Raw genomic sequence first — 18,213 nt, forward strand, 5'->3', positions numbered from 1 at the left:
CGCCCCGGATGGGCAGAGCATCGCCCCTGGTGGGTGTGCTGGGTGGATACCGGTCGGGCGCATGCAGGAGTCTGTCTGACTGCCTCCCCATTTCCAGCTTCAGAAAAAAAAGAAAAAAAGAAAACAGGACCCGTACATATGCTGTCTACAAGAGACACACCTTAAAACAAAAGATGCACATAGACTGAAAGTAAAAGGATGGAAAATAATTTTCATGCAAATGGAAATGAAAAAAAAGCTGGGGTAGCAATACTTATATCAGACAAAATGGACTTTAAAATAAAGAATATAATAAGAGATAAAGAAGGCCACTACATAATGATAAAGAGAGCAATCCAACAGGAAGATAGAACCATCATAAATATCTATGCACCTAATATAGGAGCACCCAAATATATAAAGCAGTACTGAGAGGGAAGTTCATAGCACTACACACATACTTTAAGAAGCTAGAAAAAGCTCAGATAAACAACTTAACCCTGCATCTAAAAGAACTAGAAAAAGAACAGCAAGTAAAGCCCAGATGTAGTAGATGGAAGGAAATAATAAAGATCAGAGTGGAAATAAATGACATAGAGGCTAAATAAACAATGCAGAAGATCAATGAAACCAGGAGCTGGTTCTTTGAAAAGGCAAACAAGATCGATGAACCTTTAACTAGACTCACCAAGAAAAAAAGAGAGAGGCCTGACCAGGCGGTAACACAGTGAATAGAGCATCAAACTGGGATGTGGAAGATCCAGGTTCGAGACCCCGAGGTTGCCAGCTTGAGCGCAGGCTCATCTGGTTTTAGCAAGGCTGACCAGTTTGGACCCAAGGTCACTGGCTCGAGCAAGGGGTTACTCGGTCTGCCTTTTTTTTTTACACCAACAATGAACTGTCAGAAAAAGAAATTAAGGAAACTATCCCCCTCACTGCTGCAACTAAAAAAATAAAGTACCTAGGAGTAAATTTAACCAAGGAGATTAAAGAGTTGTACTTGGAAAATTATAAAACATTGATAAAAAAAATCAATGAATATACAAACAAGTGGAAGCATGTACTGTGCTCAAGGTTAGGAAGAATAAATATCATTAAAATGTCTATATTACCCAAAGCAATTTATAAATTTAATGCAATACCAATTAAAATACCAATGACATACTTCAAAGATATAGAACACATATTCCAAAAATTTATATGGAACCAAAAAGGAACGCAAATAGCCTCAGCAATCTTGAAAAGGAAGAATAAAGTGGAAGGTATCACATTTCCTGATATCAAGTTATACTACAAGGCCATTGTACTCAAAACAGCTTGGTACTGGCATAAGAACAGGCATACAGATCAATGGAACAGAACAGAGAATCCAGAAATAAACCCACAGCTTTATGGACAACTGATATTTGACAAAGGAGGTAAGAGCATACAATAGAGTAAAGACAGCCTCTTCAACAAATGGTGTTGGGAAAATTGGACATCTACCTGCAAAAAAAATGAAACTAGACCACCAACTTATACCATTCACAAAAATAAACTCAAAATGGATAAAAGACTTAAATGTAAGGCAGGAAACCATAAGCATCTTAGAAGAAAACATAGGCAGTAATCTCTCCAACATCTCTCGCAGCAATATATTGATATTTGCCAATTTATCTCCACAGGCAAGTGGAATAAAAGACAGGATAAACAAATGGGACTATATCAAACTAAAAAGTTTTTGCATAGCTAACGACAATAAGAACAGAATAAAAAGACAAACTACACAATGGGAGAACATATTTGACAATATGTCTGATAAGAGGTTAATAACCAAAATTTATAAAGAACTTGTAAAACTCAACACCAGGAAGACAAACAATCCAATAAAAAAATGGGCGAAAGAAATGAATAGACACTTCTCCAAAGAGGACATACAGATGGCCATACGCATATGAAAAAATGCTCAACATCACTAATCATTAGAGAAATGCAAATTTAACCACAATGAGATATCACCTCACACCAGTCAGAATGGCATTCATCAACAAAACAACACAGAATAAGTGCTGGTGAGGATGTGGAGAAAAGGGAACCCTCCTGCACTGCTGGTGGGAATGCAGCCTGGTGCAGCCACTGTGCAAATCAGTATGGAGATTCCTCAAAAAATTAAAAAATGAACTGCCTTTTGACCCAGCTATCCCACTTTTAGGAATATACCCTAAGAACACAATAGCACTATTCCAAAAGGAGAAATGCACCCACATGTTTATGGCAGCATTGTTCACAATAGTGAAGATCTGGAAACAGCCCAAGTGTCTGTCAGTGGACAAGTGGATTAAAAAGCTTTGGTACATATATACTATGGAATACTAATCATCTATAAGAAATAATGACATCGGATCATTTACAACAACATGGATGGACCTTGATAACATTATACTGAGTGAAATAAGGAAATCAGATAAAACTAAGAACTATATGATTCCATACATAGATGGGACATAAAAATGAGACTCAGAGACATGGACAAGAGTGTGATGGTTACCGAGGGGGGAGGGAGTAAAAGGAGGGGGTGGGGTGAAGGGAGGGGCACAAAGAAAACCAGACAGAAGGTGACAGAAGACAATTTGACTTTGGGTGAGAGGTATACAACATAATCAAATGTCAAAACAACCTGGAGATATTTTCTCTGAACATATGTACCATGATTTATCAATGTCACCTCATTAAAATAAAATAAAAAGAATCCAACTTCATTCTTTTGAATGTGGATATTCAGTATTCCCAGCATATCCAAGTGATGGTTGACAAAGATGCAGAAACAATTCAATAGAGGAACAATAACCTTTTAAGCAAATGACAATTGGTTATCAAAAAGAAAAAAAACTTCAATGTAAACCTCACATGTTATACAAAAATTAACTCAAAGTGGATCATAGAACTAAATGCAAATCTTATAATTAGAGATCTTACAGAGGAAAACATAGAGAAAATCTTCATGAATCAGTAAGGGAAAGAGGTCTTAGATATAATACCAAAAGCATGATCCATTAAAATTTTGATAAGTTTGGTCTCATGAAAATTAATAACATTTTGCTCTATGGAAGTCACGATTAAGTGAATGGAAAGACAAGGTGCAGACTTGGAAAAAAACATTTGCAATTTATCTTTCTGAAAGACAGTATCCAGAATACCTTTTTTTTTTTTTTACAGAGATAGAGAGTGAGTCAGAGAGAGGGATGGACAGGGACAGACAGACAGGAACGAAGAGAGATGAGAAGCATCAATCATTAGTTTTTCATTGAGCGTTGCAACACCTTAGTTGTTCATTGATTGCTTTCTCATATATGCCTTGACCGTGGGCCTTCAGCAGACCGAGTAGCCCCTTGCTGGAGCCAGCGACCTTGGGTTCAAGCTGGTGGGCTTTTGCTCAAACCAGATGAGCCCGTGCTCAAGCTGCCGACCTCGGGGTCTCGAACCTGGGTCCTCTGCATCCCAACTCGCTGCTCTATCCACTGCGCCACTGCCTGGTCAGGCAGAATACATTTTTTAAAATCTCAAAATACATCAGCAATAAAAAATAACATTAAAAAATAGGCAAAGAGCCTTGGCAAGGTAGCTCTGTTGGGTAGTGCATCATCCTGATATGCAAAGGTTATGTGTTTTCCTTGGTCAGGGCAAATACAGGAACAGATCCTGTTTCTATCACTCTCAAACGCCCTTCCTCTCTTTAAAGTCAATCAATAAATGTTTTGAAACAAGCAAAGGAAAGCACTGGCTGGGAAGCTCAGTTAGTTAGAGTGTCATCCTGGTATGCCAAGGTTGCAGGTTCCATCCCCCATCAGGGTACATACACAAATCAACCAATAAATGCATAAATAAGTGGAACAACAAATTGATGTTTCTCTCTCTCTCTCTCTCTCTCTCTCTCTCTCTCTCTGCCCCTTCCCCTCTAAATCAATCAATCAGTTAATTAAAATAGGTAAAGGATCTGAACAGACACTTCACCATAGAGGATATATAGACAATAAATAAGTATATGGAAAATGCTCAATATCATTAGCCATTTAGAAAATGCAAATTAATTACATAATGAAAGCCTACTACTTATCTGTTAGAATGGCTAAACTTATTTTTTATTGAATTTATTGGGATGACACTGGTTAACAAACTGTACCGGTTTCAGGTACACAATCTTACAACGCATCACCTTTACACTGAATTGTGTGTTTACTATCCCAAGTCAAGTCTCCATTCATCACTATTTATCTCCCTATACCCTCCTCCACGTCTTCCCTCCCTTCTCCCCTAGCAATCAGCATACTGTTTTCCATGTCTGTGAGTTTTTTCTTTTTTCCTTTTCACTCAATCCCCCACCATCACCCAACCAGCCCTAAAACAGCTGTCAGCCTGCTCTCTATGATTCTGTTTCTATTTTTCTTGCTAGATTATTTTTTTTCATTAGATTTCACATATGATTGAAATCATATGGTACTTGTCTTTCTCTAATTGGCTTATTTCACTTAGCATAATACTCTCCAGGTGCAAACATGCTGTCACAAAAAGTAAGATATCCTTTTTTACATTTGCATAGTGTTCCATTGTATAAATGTACCACAGCTTTTTATCCACTCATCTACTGATGGGCTCTTGGGCTGCTTCCAAATCTTAGCTATTGTAAATAGGTGAACTAAAAACCTGAAAAGTGGTAAGGAGGATTCAGAGCAAGCAGTGGGAAATAAAAGAAAAACAGTACAGCCACTAAAGAAAACTGGAAGGTTATTATAAAGTTAAACTTATATTTACCCCATGACTCAGCCATACTGCTCCTAGATATTTAAGTTAGAGGTATTAAACTTATGTTCACACAAAAACCTATCATGAAATTTCATAGCAGATTTATTCATACTTGCTAAAAACTGAAAATAACCCAAATGTTCTTCAAGAAGTGATGAATAAACAATGTGTGAGACATTCATATAATGGGAAACTACTCAGCAATAAATGGAATGAACTAGTGCTACATGAAAAAGATGCCGACGAATCTCAAAAATATTAATATTGAGTGAAATAAGCTGGTTTCAAAAGGTTACCTACTGTATGATTCCATTTATATGACATTTTGAAAAAGACAAACTATAGGGATGAAGAATGGAGCAGTAGTTGCCAGAAGTTAGGGGTTTAGGAGCATTTTATCACAAAGGGACAACACTAGGGCATTTGGGCAGATGGTAGAACAGTTTTGTATTCTGATTGTGGATTAGATCAGACCACCCAGGTCTTAAAAGTCCTAAAATAAAATTCCAATGCATGTGTGTGTGTCTGTCTAGCTTGGTTTTTATGGTGATTTCACGGGTATATACACTTGTTCAAATTCATCAAATACATAAAATATGTGATTATTATTCTGTGTAAATTACACTTCAATATTGTTGATTAAAAAGAAAGAAAGAAAGAAAGCCTCTCCACAGGGATTTCACTCCTTAAGAATAACTACTGCTGACAGTTTAGTATGTGCCTGTCTAGGACTTCTAAGTATGTAATATAAAGGGTTTTCAGTTGCATGAACGGGATCATTGTACATAATATATATTGTGCTTTACATTGCTTCTTTTCACTTAGAAGTATTGGATGTCTTATAGATATACAGGCAAATGCATATACACATATACATATTCTATATATAAAATGTCATAGATAATTTTTCAATAGTTATATTGTAAGCCACATTATAAAGGTAACATCATTTATTTAACCAGTCTCCCACTGTTGGATATTTAGGTTGTTGCTGGATTGTTTTGCTATGAACAAGCTACAGTGCTATAGTGAACAGCCCTGTGCATACATCTTTTTATAGACATATTTATATGATAAATATATACAAGTAGGATTACTGGATCACAGAGTATGTGTAATTTGAATTGTTATATCTACAGCTAGTGCTTGACTTACGACCACGATTGGTTCCGACAGACCAGTCGTAACACGATTTGGTTGTAAGTTGAGTAGGCTATATGTACTGTACTGTGAAGTGATGTTATAAAAATCTTTAAGTCATATTTTATCATAATTTTCTTTCATTATTGTACTGAGTCTGGGATAACAGTTGAAATGGTGCACGCGGAGATGGTAGTGCTGCCGGAAGCTAGTCCACATTGTCGTATACCCAGCTGGGCAATGCTTGCGCTGCCATATGCAGAGCAGTCGTGGCGAGCGATTGTGGTCATAAAGTCAAATGGTCGTAAGTTGCATAGGTCGTAAGTCAATCAATGCCTGTACTGACAAATTGCTTTCTACAGAAGCAGGATAGAAGTTTTGCTATAGAATTCAACATGGGTGCCTTTTGAAGTTTCTCATCCCGTTTCCTTAAATTTCTCTTTTTCATAGGATCATGCAGATATTGAGTGGAAATTTGCAAGGACAAAGCTCTGGATGAGTTACTTTGATGAAGGTGGCACCTTGCCACCTCCTTTCAACATCATCCCAAGCCCCAAGTCATTTATATACCTTGGGAACTGGTTTCATAAAACTTTCTGCCCCAAAAGAGACGCTGATGGTAGACAGAGAAGGCACAACTGGAGAAGCTTCTCAGTAAGGCTTTTTAAAATTATGTTCTTTATTAACAAAATTTGTTTCCTACCTTCCCTCATCTGTGACACCTCTCTATGTTAATATCATAAAATCACTCCAACCTAAAATGTTTGGGATTTGTCAGGCAGGAACTCCTTTCATTCTCCATTCTTAATATTTAGAAATAATATTTGGGTGTAAGGGTTGCTGAGAGACAGTTGATATAAATGTCTCTGTCCATTTTTAATTACAGGAACGCCATGCTAGCAGCCTGATACAGAATCAACATTATCAGGTAAAGCTTCCTCATACAGATTAAGCACAATAGTCCTTGGTCAGTTGTGTGACCTTGGACAAGTAACTTAACCTCACTGAGTCTCAGTTTCCTCATCTGTTAAATGAGAATGATAAAATTTAACTCAGTGTTATTGTGATAATTGAATGGTGAGTATGTATCTATGTGTGTAGATGTGTGTATGTGTGTGTGTGTGTGTGTGACAGTTTGCATCAAGTGGTAGCTATCATCATCATTACCACTACTAATACAAAATATAGTAACCATTTGTGTGTGCCATTCTCAGAAAACTAAGTTAAAATAGGCCATTCCTGTAAAGGAGAAGTGTAGATTGACTCTAAGAAAAATATCTTGGATATGTAATTAGTGAACATTGAAATCAGCGGACTCTGTGACACTAAAGAATGACTTTCTCAACTTTGTAAAAGGAACAAAAACTCTTATCTTACTAACTGGGCAGATTAAAGTTTAAGCCAACCTGAAGGGAAAGGATATTGACTATGACCAGTCAAGGATTATTCTTCTCTTATTATTCTGTAAGCATGAATCTGTGTTACCTTATGCTTGGGTAGACATTTTTCCATCAGATGAATTTGAATTGCTGGCCCACTCTACCACCAAATTTGGGCACATAATAATTATTCATTTAGCCAATGGAACTGATTGCATTTTTGCAGAAAATGGATAGATCATGGGAGGATTTTCTATTGCAAAGAAGATCTAAGCATATTTTATTTCCTGTATATGTTTCTTATTTTACTGAGAGCCTGAGATGGAAATGCCTCTTCATGTTTGTTTTGTGTTGTTGTTTTTTAATTATAGGAAGTTATCAGGAATTTAGTGAAAAGATATGTGGCCGCTATGGTAAGAAATTCCAAAACAAATGAGGGACTAACGGAAGAAAATTTTAAGGTAATTTAATCATGAAGTGATCCAATTTCTCGTTTCATATTTCTTAAACATTATTTAATCTTCAGTGTTTAAGGTTACTAGTGCTAGAATTTCAATTGTTTGTAATACAAAAAAATCAGCTACAATTTTTATTCTCCCTCTTAGAATAGTCTGTCATCCATTAGATGGAGAGATTTTACCAATATCTGTCACACAGTCAGCTTTATGAAAAAAAGAATCTGTCCTATGCATTCTATTCATATTATGTATATTCTCTTTGTGGGAACTGAGTACTTTAAATGATGTGGCAAAAATGTGTGTTGAGGCCCTGGCCAATTGGCTCAGTGGTAGAGCGTTGGTCTGGCATGTGAAAGTCCTGGGTTCAATTCCTGGTCAGGACACACAGGAGAAGCACCCATCTGCTTCTCCACCCTTCTTCCTCTCCTTTCTCTCTATCTCTCTCTTCCTCTCCCGCAGCCAAGGCTCCATTGGAGCAAAGTTGACCCAGTCACTGAGGACAGCTCCATGGCTTCCACCTCAGGTGCTAGAATGGCTCCGGCCACAACGGAGCAATGTCCCAGATGTGCAGAGCATCGAGCATCAGCCCCTGGTGGGCATGCTGGGTGGATCTCTGTCAGGCGCATGTGGGAGTCTATCTGACTGCCTCCTCGCTTCTAACTTTGGAAAAATACAAAAAAAAAAAAAAGAAAAAGAATGTGTGGTGAAGGGCAAGTCAGCAAAGAGTAGATGCCTGGAGATTTAAAGGCCCTCTTGACTTAAAAATATATATATAGGATAAAAAAACCCAACAAAATCTATTACTAAATATAAGATTTAAGAAACCCTGACATTCAACATTAAAATTGTCCTAATACTAGCATTAACCTAAAAGAGATTTTCAACCAGGGGCAATTATATTCCCCTGGGCAAATTTAGCAATGTCTAGGGACACTTGGTTGTCATACTGGGATTTGTGTGCTATTGGCATAGAGTGGGTAGAGACTAGGGTTGCAACAAAACATCTTACAATGTATAGGATAGCCCCTGCAACAAAGAATTATCCAGGACAACATGTCAAGTGGTTGAGAAACCCTATCTTAGAACACATGTATATTTTCAAAGGTACTTAGGAAGACTATTATCCTATTCCGTAGACATAACTCATCTAGCAAGGGCTGTTTATGGGCCCAACACTCCAGCAGGTGCTGCAGTACAGTGGTACAAAAGATATAGCCAGTCCCTATTCTCATGGGGTGACACACAAACACTAATAATAAAGGCTGACAAGTGAGGATTCTAACAGGATATATACAGGGTGATGTAAAAACACAGGAAGGAGGGACACTTAACTGGGACTTTGGGAGTCAGGGCAGACTTTTTAGCTAAGACTTGAAAAAGGAATTAGATAGGCCCTAGCCAGTTAGCTCAGTTGGTTAGAGTGTCTTTCTGATACACCAAAGTGCAACCTGGTCAGGGAACAGTCAAGAATTAACCAATAAACGCACAACTAAATGGAATAACAAATCAATCTTTCTCTCTTCTTTCTATAATTAATTTTTTAAAAACAGAGAAAGAAAGAAGGAGCCAGATAAAGGAATGTTGGGGAGAAGAGTGTTCTAGACAGAGAGAACAGTCACAGGCCAAGCGCCACAGGCAAGAGGATATGTCCATACAGATAGATGGTAAAGAGCCTGGGGAGAGTAGGAAGAGATAAAACCAGAGAGGTCAACAGATACCAGGCCTTAAAAAACTCTGTAGTTTGTGATATAGAGTTTCTATTTTTTCCCTAAGGTCAGTGTCAAGTTACTAAAGAGATTTAAGCAAGAGAGTGGCAAGATCATATTTTAAACCTTTAAAACATGGTTTTTGAAAGAGTAATCTAGTATCTGAACCGCCAATTAGAGAGAGAAGACATTTCATTGGGACTTGAATGAACAGGGCCCCCTCTTCCAAAATAGCAGCCTCATTATCTGACACACTCCACTTCCTTAGTTTTAAACCTTAGAGTCCTAAAAACTTTTCCTGTTCAGGAGCCCTTTTTATATACAGACACCTATACCTATCCCTAATCAAAGTACCCTAATCAAATTCCTTAATTATTAGTTAATACTTCAGCAAGGGGTTTGTCTGTTGGTGTGCCCCTGATGTGGGGGTTCTGAAATTGATATCACCAACTGCACAATTTTTCCAATGGCCAGCCCTGCCCACAGAATTTTTAATATGCTTTCCTTGTGCTGGAATAATGTGAGATTTTTCTGGTAGTTCATGTACTTTGTGATTTGCTATTAAAGCAAAACCTGGAACATTGCAAAGAATACGCAATGTGCCTATTTTGCGCTAAAACCCACATATCTTGACATAATGTGTTTTCTCTCTTGTCCTAGGAATTGAAGCAGGACATCTCCAGCTTTCGATTTGAAGTGCTTGACCTCTTAGGAAATAGAAAACAGCCAAGAAGAAGCTTTTCTAGCAGCAGCACTGAACTCTCTCAGAGGGATGATAACAATAATGGCAGTGGTGGGGCTCGGCCCAAAACCAAAAGTGTCTCTTTTAATTTAGGCTGCAAGAAAAAAGCCTGCCATGGGCAACCTCTCATCAGAACCAGGCCACATGTCAGTGGTGCTCAAGGAAAGGCAAAAGCTGAGTCATCAAGCAAAAGTTCCTTCATGGGTTCTTCATTCAAAAAACTGGGTCTCCTATTCTCCAAGTTTAGTGGTCATAAGTCTGAACCCACTTCAGAGCCAGTGTATACAATCTCTGGTGGAATTGTTCAGCAGCACTATATGTGGGAAGACATCAGTTATTCTCATATGGAGAAAGGGCAAGCAGAGGCCTGTTCTCATAGTGAAATTAACCTCGGTGACATAGAATTAAGTGAAGCCCAGGGCGCTGCTCAGAGCAGTGAATGCCCTGTAACCTGTTCCAGCTCTCTTCAATGTGTACCCGGTATCTGCTCCTCAAATTCTAAATACTTAGACTCCTCAGACGAGATATTTGAAACTTGGGGAGAGGCTTGTGACCTGCTCATGCACAAATGGGGTGATGATGGACAGGAAGAACAAGTTACAACTCGGCTCTAAATCATGCTCCTATCACCTGTTCTGGAACTCAGCAGAAAATTTGTAATTTCCTTGCTCTCAGAGGTGACATAGAATATAATCTCTACACTGTCCTATCCCCAGAAAAGGGAGTAAAACTCCCCTTATTTTCACTGTATTTTATAACCACATTCTCCATTTTCTGTTATTATTATTATTATTATTACTACTACTACTACTACATTATTTGCCTTTCTTTGCCTATAAACACTAAGTCCATTTCACAACCAACTGAAGGAGTGTGTGCCCCTAATCAGCAGAGGTGCAGTTGGGTGCTTAATCCTTTGGCTTTTCTTTTCTTACCCTTGCTTCCTTGAAGCTCCAGCTGCCACTGTTGCTGCCGCACAGATTCCTGACCCTCCTCAGGAACTCATACCATTTCCCCGCAGGGCTGAGGGTTGTGCTCAGCCGTCCCCACCAGCTATCAGAAAAATCAAACAAACCTGCCTATCTCTGTTATCCTTCAGTGCTCCATGCTGCCCATTCTGGTTCAATGAACAGCATCAAAGGGAGACTGAACAGTCTGCAAAGAATTGTCAGCTTGTGGTTTCTAGGTATAACTGGCTTTCTTGTTTTCGTTTTTAAACAAGACTTCTCCTTATCATGGGGGCTGTTTTTCATTTCTTAAGGATGTGTTAGTTTCCTAATGTGTGCCAATGAGTATTTACCTCTTAGCATATGTCATATCTAATAAGTCAGTGAATTCCTTTCTTGTGTTTGTGTACTTCAGTTAACTTACTACATTTTCAATAGTACTGAGATTAGTATTTAGGATGTGCACTGTTTTTAAAAACTTCTACTACGCTGTAACCAATAGTCACTACATCTCATACATTGGCAAGGAAAAATAATTAGCTGACATATTTATAGGGTCCTATCTACTGTTGACAGTTTTAATCATCATTGTTATTGAAAATCATTTCTAAGAGAAAGGCCTGGGTTTGAAAATATTTATCAGAAAAATGACGTCTTATTGCGGTGTCAAATCTGAAAAGAACATCTTTATTTTACTTAATTGCTGATACAAAAGACATAGGTACAGATAATCTGATTTGAGTTGCAGTTTTAATATTCACTGCAGGCAATGGTATTGTATATGTAAACTTATGTTAGATATATAACATAACAACCCTAGTGATTTCACGGAACTACTATATAAACATGATCCAAAGTCTACAGTCTTTAAAGAAAGATGAATTTATACTTCTAAACAAATTATTTTCCATGCCTTAAGAGAACTTTGTCAGAATAAAAAGTGCAAGTTATAAAAATGAAGTCCATAAAGTGCCAAGAGGCAACCTGCTGAACAAGGGGTGGTTTTTACTGACATTAGCAAAAGGTATCCCCAAGTTTCTCTAACATAAACCTGAAGCAGCCTTAGGCTTGCGTCCTGGAGATTCAGTCAATAGTATGTAGCTCAGAAAAGCTAAGAGAGTTAGTTAGATATTACCCTGTTCTAGTAAATTTCAATAGCAATAGAAAGCCTACTAAATTCTTATGCATACTTTCTGGTAAAAATAAGTAAAATGAAGCATTTTCTTTTATTTATGTGTTTATTTATTTTTTAGTTTTTGTGGCTGGCCACACAGTCTTACATACATCTCCAGCACTATGCACCTGGAGAAGCTGCTATGGATGCCAGCTACTGTTTTTTAGTCCTTTCCCAAACACATACAGTGTAGTCTATAGCTGCACTGCCCCATAATGAGAAGATGAAATGAAGCATTTTCAAAGAATACAAATATGCCTCCAAAAGAGCGTTTGACAGTGTAGTTTCTGTGGTTCTAATTAATTCCCATTTGCAACCCTAGCTTCAGTGAGTGATGGTCAAAATATTCCACACGAAGAGAAAAACTGGGCAGGGGGGGATGGAGGAACAGGTGGAGGTACTGGAGAATAAAGCTCAGATCCAGGGAAAAGTGATCAAGAGAACAAGGTGCATCAAGACCCATTTGGTAAGAGATGGTCCCAAAATAATCCCTTAATCATATCTGCAGTGATAATTTACTCAAATCCAACTCCTTTCCTCTTCTAAGTGGGAATATCATAAATGGCCCTCACATCAATAACAGGTTACTTTCCAAAAGGAGGTTTCTAAAGTTATAGAATTAACTTTCCCAATTATCAAATTTACTTTAAATAAGAAATAGAACCTGTTCTACATTCCTAATTCATATTGATGACATGAAAAACCAACATGTGGCCCTATTTCATCAAGACATAAAAAATGTCTTTCTCACAAAGGCATGTACTTGTGATAACCTTGTCCTGGCAGTTACTTGATCAGTTTGTCAGAAAATAAGGGTAGCCAGATAGAGAACCATGCTCCAAACTCTAGTCTTCTCTCAAGTAGGCTGTAAAGAGAGAATATGTATAGATCATAGCAGCCAATATCTACTACTGAAAGAACCCAGTGTAAGTACAGTATTTCATAGACAGTGCATTCCTTTTCAGATCTTCTCAGAGTTATTGTGTTTGGAACTTGAGCTTAAAACCACACTGGCTATGTGGAACTTTGATAGGCACAATTATAAAATAATGAGACTGTATGTATGTAGTTTTAAAGTGACCTAAAACTGTTCTTTGGAATCAACTTTTTCCTTAGCAACTTTATTAAAGAATAATATGTATACAATTACGTTCATCTATAAAGTGTACAATTAAGTGAGTTTTCACAAGTTGTATATATCCCTAGAACCACTACCAAAATCAAGATACAAAATATTTCCACCATCCCCAAAAAGATTCCTTGTTCTCTGCCATCTGGAATCTAGTTTCAAACATGTTTGGGTCAGTGGCAACCTAAATGGCATAAGTGTATAGCTTCCCAATGAGGATTCGTTAAAGAATGCAATATTTAGTTATAGAACCTCCAATGATTTAGGAATAACTGTATGACTTACGCCTTGAAACATTTGTGTTTAAAATAATAAAACACATTCCAAGTTCCAATGGCTTACGTTGTACATAAACTCAGAACTGGCTTTCTTACGGATCAAACCTTATGTGATCCATAAGAAATCACACTTCAATGCAGAGGTTCTGACAACTGGGCTGTTAGCAGGAAGAAGGAGCAGTAAAGAAAGGCCCCAGCCTTTGTAGAAATATGGAGGGAAGGATTTTTGCCTCAGAAAGAGCTCCAGTAGCAGAAGTAGGAGGTGGTTCTAGTGGCAGGTAGCTAAATTTTCAGGTCATTTGAAAATCACCTTTTCAGACTAGGTATTCCCTGTATAAGATTTAGTCATATATATAAGTACAGCTTCAATGTTTGTGGTCAACCTCGTAGGACCTCCTTATACAACACACATCAGGTTAAATAACCAAAGCAAAGGAGCCTGTAGTCTAAACAAGCAGAGTGATAACTCTACTTGGTATACTTGGGCAGGGGAAGTACTTAGAATTAAGTGTCTAATGCGATCATTGGAACCAATGGCACAAAAATGAATGTGTGAGCTGAAGGGGAAACCTCTAATTCCAAAGATTTTACACAGTCTATGGTTTTCTTAATGTTAAAAGCAATCCAATTTGATATCTTATTAACTTCCAAAATTTTAACTGGTCAAATTACTCCTTTAAACATAGTAAAAGTAAACCCATGTGGTCTCTTATTTCAACCACACAGACGAATATTTTCTCAATGATATTTCAGCTGAAATAAGGTTAAAGAAATCCATCTCAAGTGAAAAGATGTTAATTTGTCTTTGTTTCTTATAAGAGTGCATGCCACTGGCAGTATCCAAGAAAATATCAGTATTTAAACTCTTCACAGGATTGTATTTCAAGATTTCTCAAAAACAGGGTTTAAATTGAGGATGAAGACTTTCTTTCTGTTCAAAACAATGAATGTAGTTTGGAGCTAACATTTGGTAGCAGATAAAGAACACAAGCAAACACAGGCAGTGTTTAATTCACTTTCTTAGATCCAGTCACACATCACCGTACATAAATGTTTGCATCAAAATTACAGTTAAAATTGTATCTCCTGAGCTTAGCTATGAAAAATGAAAACTCCAAGTTTGTTTGTGTAAATTGCATTTTGACTTTGCAAAATACTATCTTAAAAGCTAAAGCCTCCTTGAGTAACTATTACTTCAATTTAAATACTTTCTGTAAGAAGTGCAAAGTTAGTGTTATTCTTAAATGTGTTAAAAATAATCATGTTCAATAATATGATTTTGTGTACTTTCAGCTTCAGTGTAAATAAAAATAAAGCATTTGCCTTTCTCCCCTGAAATGTGTGACTGCTCAGATTTAAGGTGTTTTGTTCCTTCTTTACCCAATGCAGTAATTGAAAGACACCGATTAATAAACATTTATGAACAACATATTTTACATCATAATCTAACCAGAAGAAATACTTAAGGAAGACCTCTGCAGTCCAATATATTTTGAAAATAATAATGAAGGATAAACATTAATATCATTCTAACTTTTATACTTCCTATAAAACAAAGCTGTAACTATTAAATACTTAAAAATTGAAACTACATTCATAAAGAATTTTGAGATTATTGGAGTAATACAGTTATAAAGCTATAGCTTACACCGTTGAGAAACCATATAGATCTTATCCTCAACATTTCTTATTGTTTCTTGAGTACCCAAAGTATGATAAATACTGTACAGAACAGTTTGTGCATCAGCAAAAAGACACATAAATTGAGGTTAAGATGGTTATTATTAAACTAGAATAATAGGAGTACATTTGGGCAATATTTCCTCAATTATCAGCTGACACTTCTTTACGTTTTTTTCCCCTGAATTGAGAAACAGGGAGACAGAGAGACAGACTCCCACATGTGTCCAACCTGGCAAGCCCACTAGGGGGAGAGGCTTGGCCCTTCTGGGGCATTGCTCCATTGCAACCGGAGCTATTCCAGCACCTGAGGCAGAGGCTATGGAGCCATCCTCAGTGCCCGGGCCAACTTCGCTCCAATGGAGCCTTGGCTGTGGGAGGGGAAGAGAGAGAGAGAGAGAGAGGAAGGAGAGGGGGAAGGGTGGAGAAGCAGATGGGCGCTTCTCCTTTGTGCCCTGGGCTGAAATTGAACCTGGGACTTCCACACACTGGGTCGATGCTCTACCGCTGAGCCAACTGGCCAGGGCCAAAAACTTTTTTGTAGTAATAGACTTTTCAGCAATTAGCTTTACCCTAATTAATTCAGATTACTAAAGTGTTACCATGTTTTATTTTACTAATTAACATTAACTTTTAGGGCACCAGAACACTGGTTAGCATACCAGAACAGCTTAACTTTCAGCCAAATAACTCACTTGCAAATCCTGGTCTAATTATTTTAAGTGTGATTGGGTGTATAACATTTACAGGTTGGTTAAATAAGTAAGGACAATAAAAAAGGTAGTAGTATATCTAAAACTTATCTACAACCAGCACATGCAAAGAACTCTTACAAGTCAATAATAACAATACAGGTCCTGGCCGGTTGGCTCAGTGGTAGAGCATCGGCCTGGTGTGCAGAAGTCCCGGGTTTGATTCCCGGCCAGGGCACACAGGAGAAGTGCCCATCTGCTTCTCCACCCCTCCCTCTCTCCTTTCTCTCTGTCTCTTTCTTCCCCTCCCGCAGCGAGGCTCCATTAGAGCAAAGATGGCCCGGGCGCTGGGGATGGCTCCTTGGCCTCTGCCTCAGGCGCTGGAGTGGCTCTGGTCGCAACAGAGCGATGTCCCAGAGGGGCAGAGCATCACCCCCTGGTGGGCAGAGCGTCGCCCCCTGGTTGGCATGCCGGGTGGATCCCGGGCGAGCACAGGCGGGAGTCTGTCTGACTGTCTCTCCCCATTTCCAGCTTCAGAAAAATACAAAAAAAAATAATAATAACAATACAAATGGTTTAAATACACTACAAAATAGGAATATATACAACTAGGAGGTAAGCACTAGAAAAAGTGCTCCACATAATCACAGAAATGAAAATTAAAACCAAGAGATATAATTTACTACACACACACCAGAATGGCTAAACATCAAAGACTTCCACTAGCAAATGTTGACCAGGAAAAGAACTGTAACCTTACACTTGACACTGCTGATGGGAGTGTAAACTATTACAGTCACTTTGGAAAATATCCTGTAGTTCCTTATAAAACTAAACCTACACTTAACCTACAACCCTGCAATTCCAAGAGGAATAAAAACAAATGCTCACAAAAAGAGTTCTACAAGTATGTTTGTAACATTTTTATTTGTATCTAAAAAGTGGAAATGCTCCAGCTATCCATAACCACAGAATGGATAAGCATTCAATGGTATTTCTATACAATGAAATGCTTCTCAGCTATAAAAAAGCTATTGACATATAATATGGGTGGATCCCAAATATATAATGCTAAAGGAAGCATTCCAGAAAGGAGCTGATTCACTTACATACAATTTGAAAAACAGAAACTAATATATGATGGAGGGAGGGGATCAAAAGGAACAGCAGTGCCCAGGGAACAGGAATGGGGAAGCAGGAATAGACTGGGAAAGAACATGAGGGAATCTGCTGGGATGAAAATGTTATCTTGATAAAGGCTTGGGTTTCACAAATATAATCTTTCAATGCACTGTATCAAACACATAAGATTTGTACATTTCACTGCGTGTACACTTTACTTCAAGAGGAAAAAAAGAATCTTGAACAAATAATGAACTCTAACAATATGCATGGTGAAATGTTTAGGGGTGAGAGGTGTACTTAAGTCCACCGTTCTTCTCAATGTATTAAAAAATAGAATTTACTAATGTATATGTGAAAATACAAGTATAGTAAAATGTTAAGTGTAGAATCTATGTGGTGGCTATATGAATGTTTGTTGCACAATTATTTCAACTTTTCTAAGTTTAAAATTTTTCATAACATGTTGGAAAAATAAGTGAATAAAGCAAAAGAACTAGGTTATCAAAAGCTAAATCTATACCATGCTTCAAAAACAACTAGGAGGAAAATTCTGAAGCTGTTTCAGCAGATCTAAAGTCATGAAAGAAAATTGAAACAAAGTTTGGATATTCCAGTCAAGATGGCAGCATAGCCCTGGCCGGTTGGCTCAGCAGTAGAGCGTCGGCCTAGCGTGCGGAGGACCCAGGTTCGATTCCCGGCCAGGGCACACAGGAGAAGCGCCCATTTGCTTCTCCACCCCTCCGCCGCGCTTTCCTCTCTGTCTCTCTCTTCCCCTCCCGCAGCCAAGGCTCCATTGGAGCAAAGATGGCCCGGGCGCTGGGGATGGCTCTGTGGACTCTGCCCCAGGCGCTAGAGTGGCTCTGGTCGCAACATGGCGACGCCCAGGATGGGCAGAGCATCGCCCCCTGGTGGGCAGAGCGTCGCCCCTGGTGGGCGTGCCGGGTGGATCCCGGTCAGGCGCATGCGGGAGCCTGTCTGACTGTCTCTCCCCATTTCCAGCTTCAG

General features: G+C 38.3%; 1 protein-coding gene across 1 annotated transcript in view; it reads left to right on the forward strand.

Annotated features, from left to right (window-relative positions):
• Positions 1 to 11,007, forward strand: part of TRPC5 (transient receptor potential cation channel subfamily C member 5) — a 356,447-nt gene extending 345,440 nt beyond the window's left edge. Inside the window, exons 8-11 of the mRNA XM_066249196.1 lie at positions 6,349 to 6,552; positions 6,785 to 6,826; positions 7,649 to 7,738; positions 10,102 to 11,007. Coding sequence (XP_066105293.1) covers positions 6,349 to 6,552; positions 6,785 to 6,826; positions 7,649 to 7,738; positions 10,102 to 10,797 — 1,032 coding nt within the window. The 3' untranslated portion in view covers positions 10,798 to 11,007. The remainder of the gene's footprint in view (positions 1 to 6,348; positions 6,553 to 6,784; positions 6,827 to 7,648; positions 7,739 to 10,101) is intronic.
• Positions 11,008 to 18,213: the final 7,206 nt, after the last annotated feature.

This window comes from Saccopteryx bilineata, chromosome X, assembly GCF_036850765.1.
Source record: "Saccopteryx bilineata isolate mSacBil1 chromosome X, mSacBil1_pri_phased_curated, whole genome shotgun sequence".
In the NCBI taxonomy this organism is placed as follows: Eukaryota; Metazoa; Chordata; class Mammalia; order Chiroptera; family Emballonuridae; genus Saccopteryx; species Saccopteryx bilineata.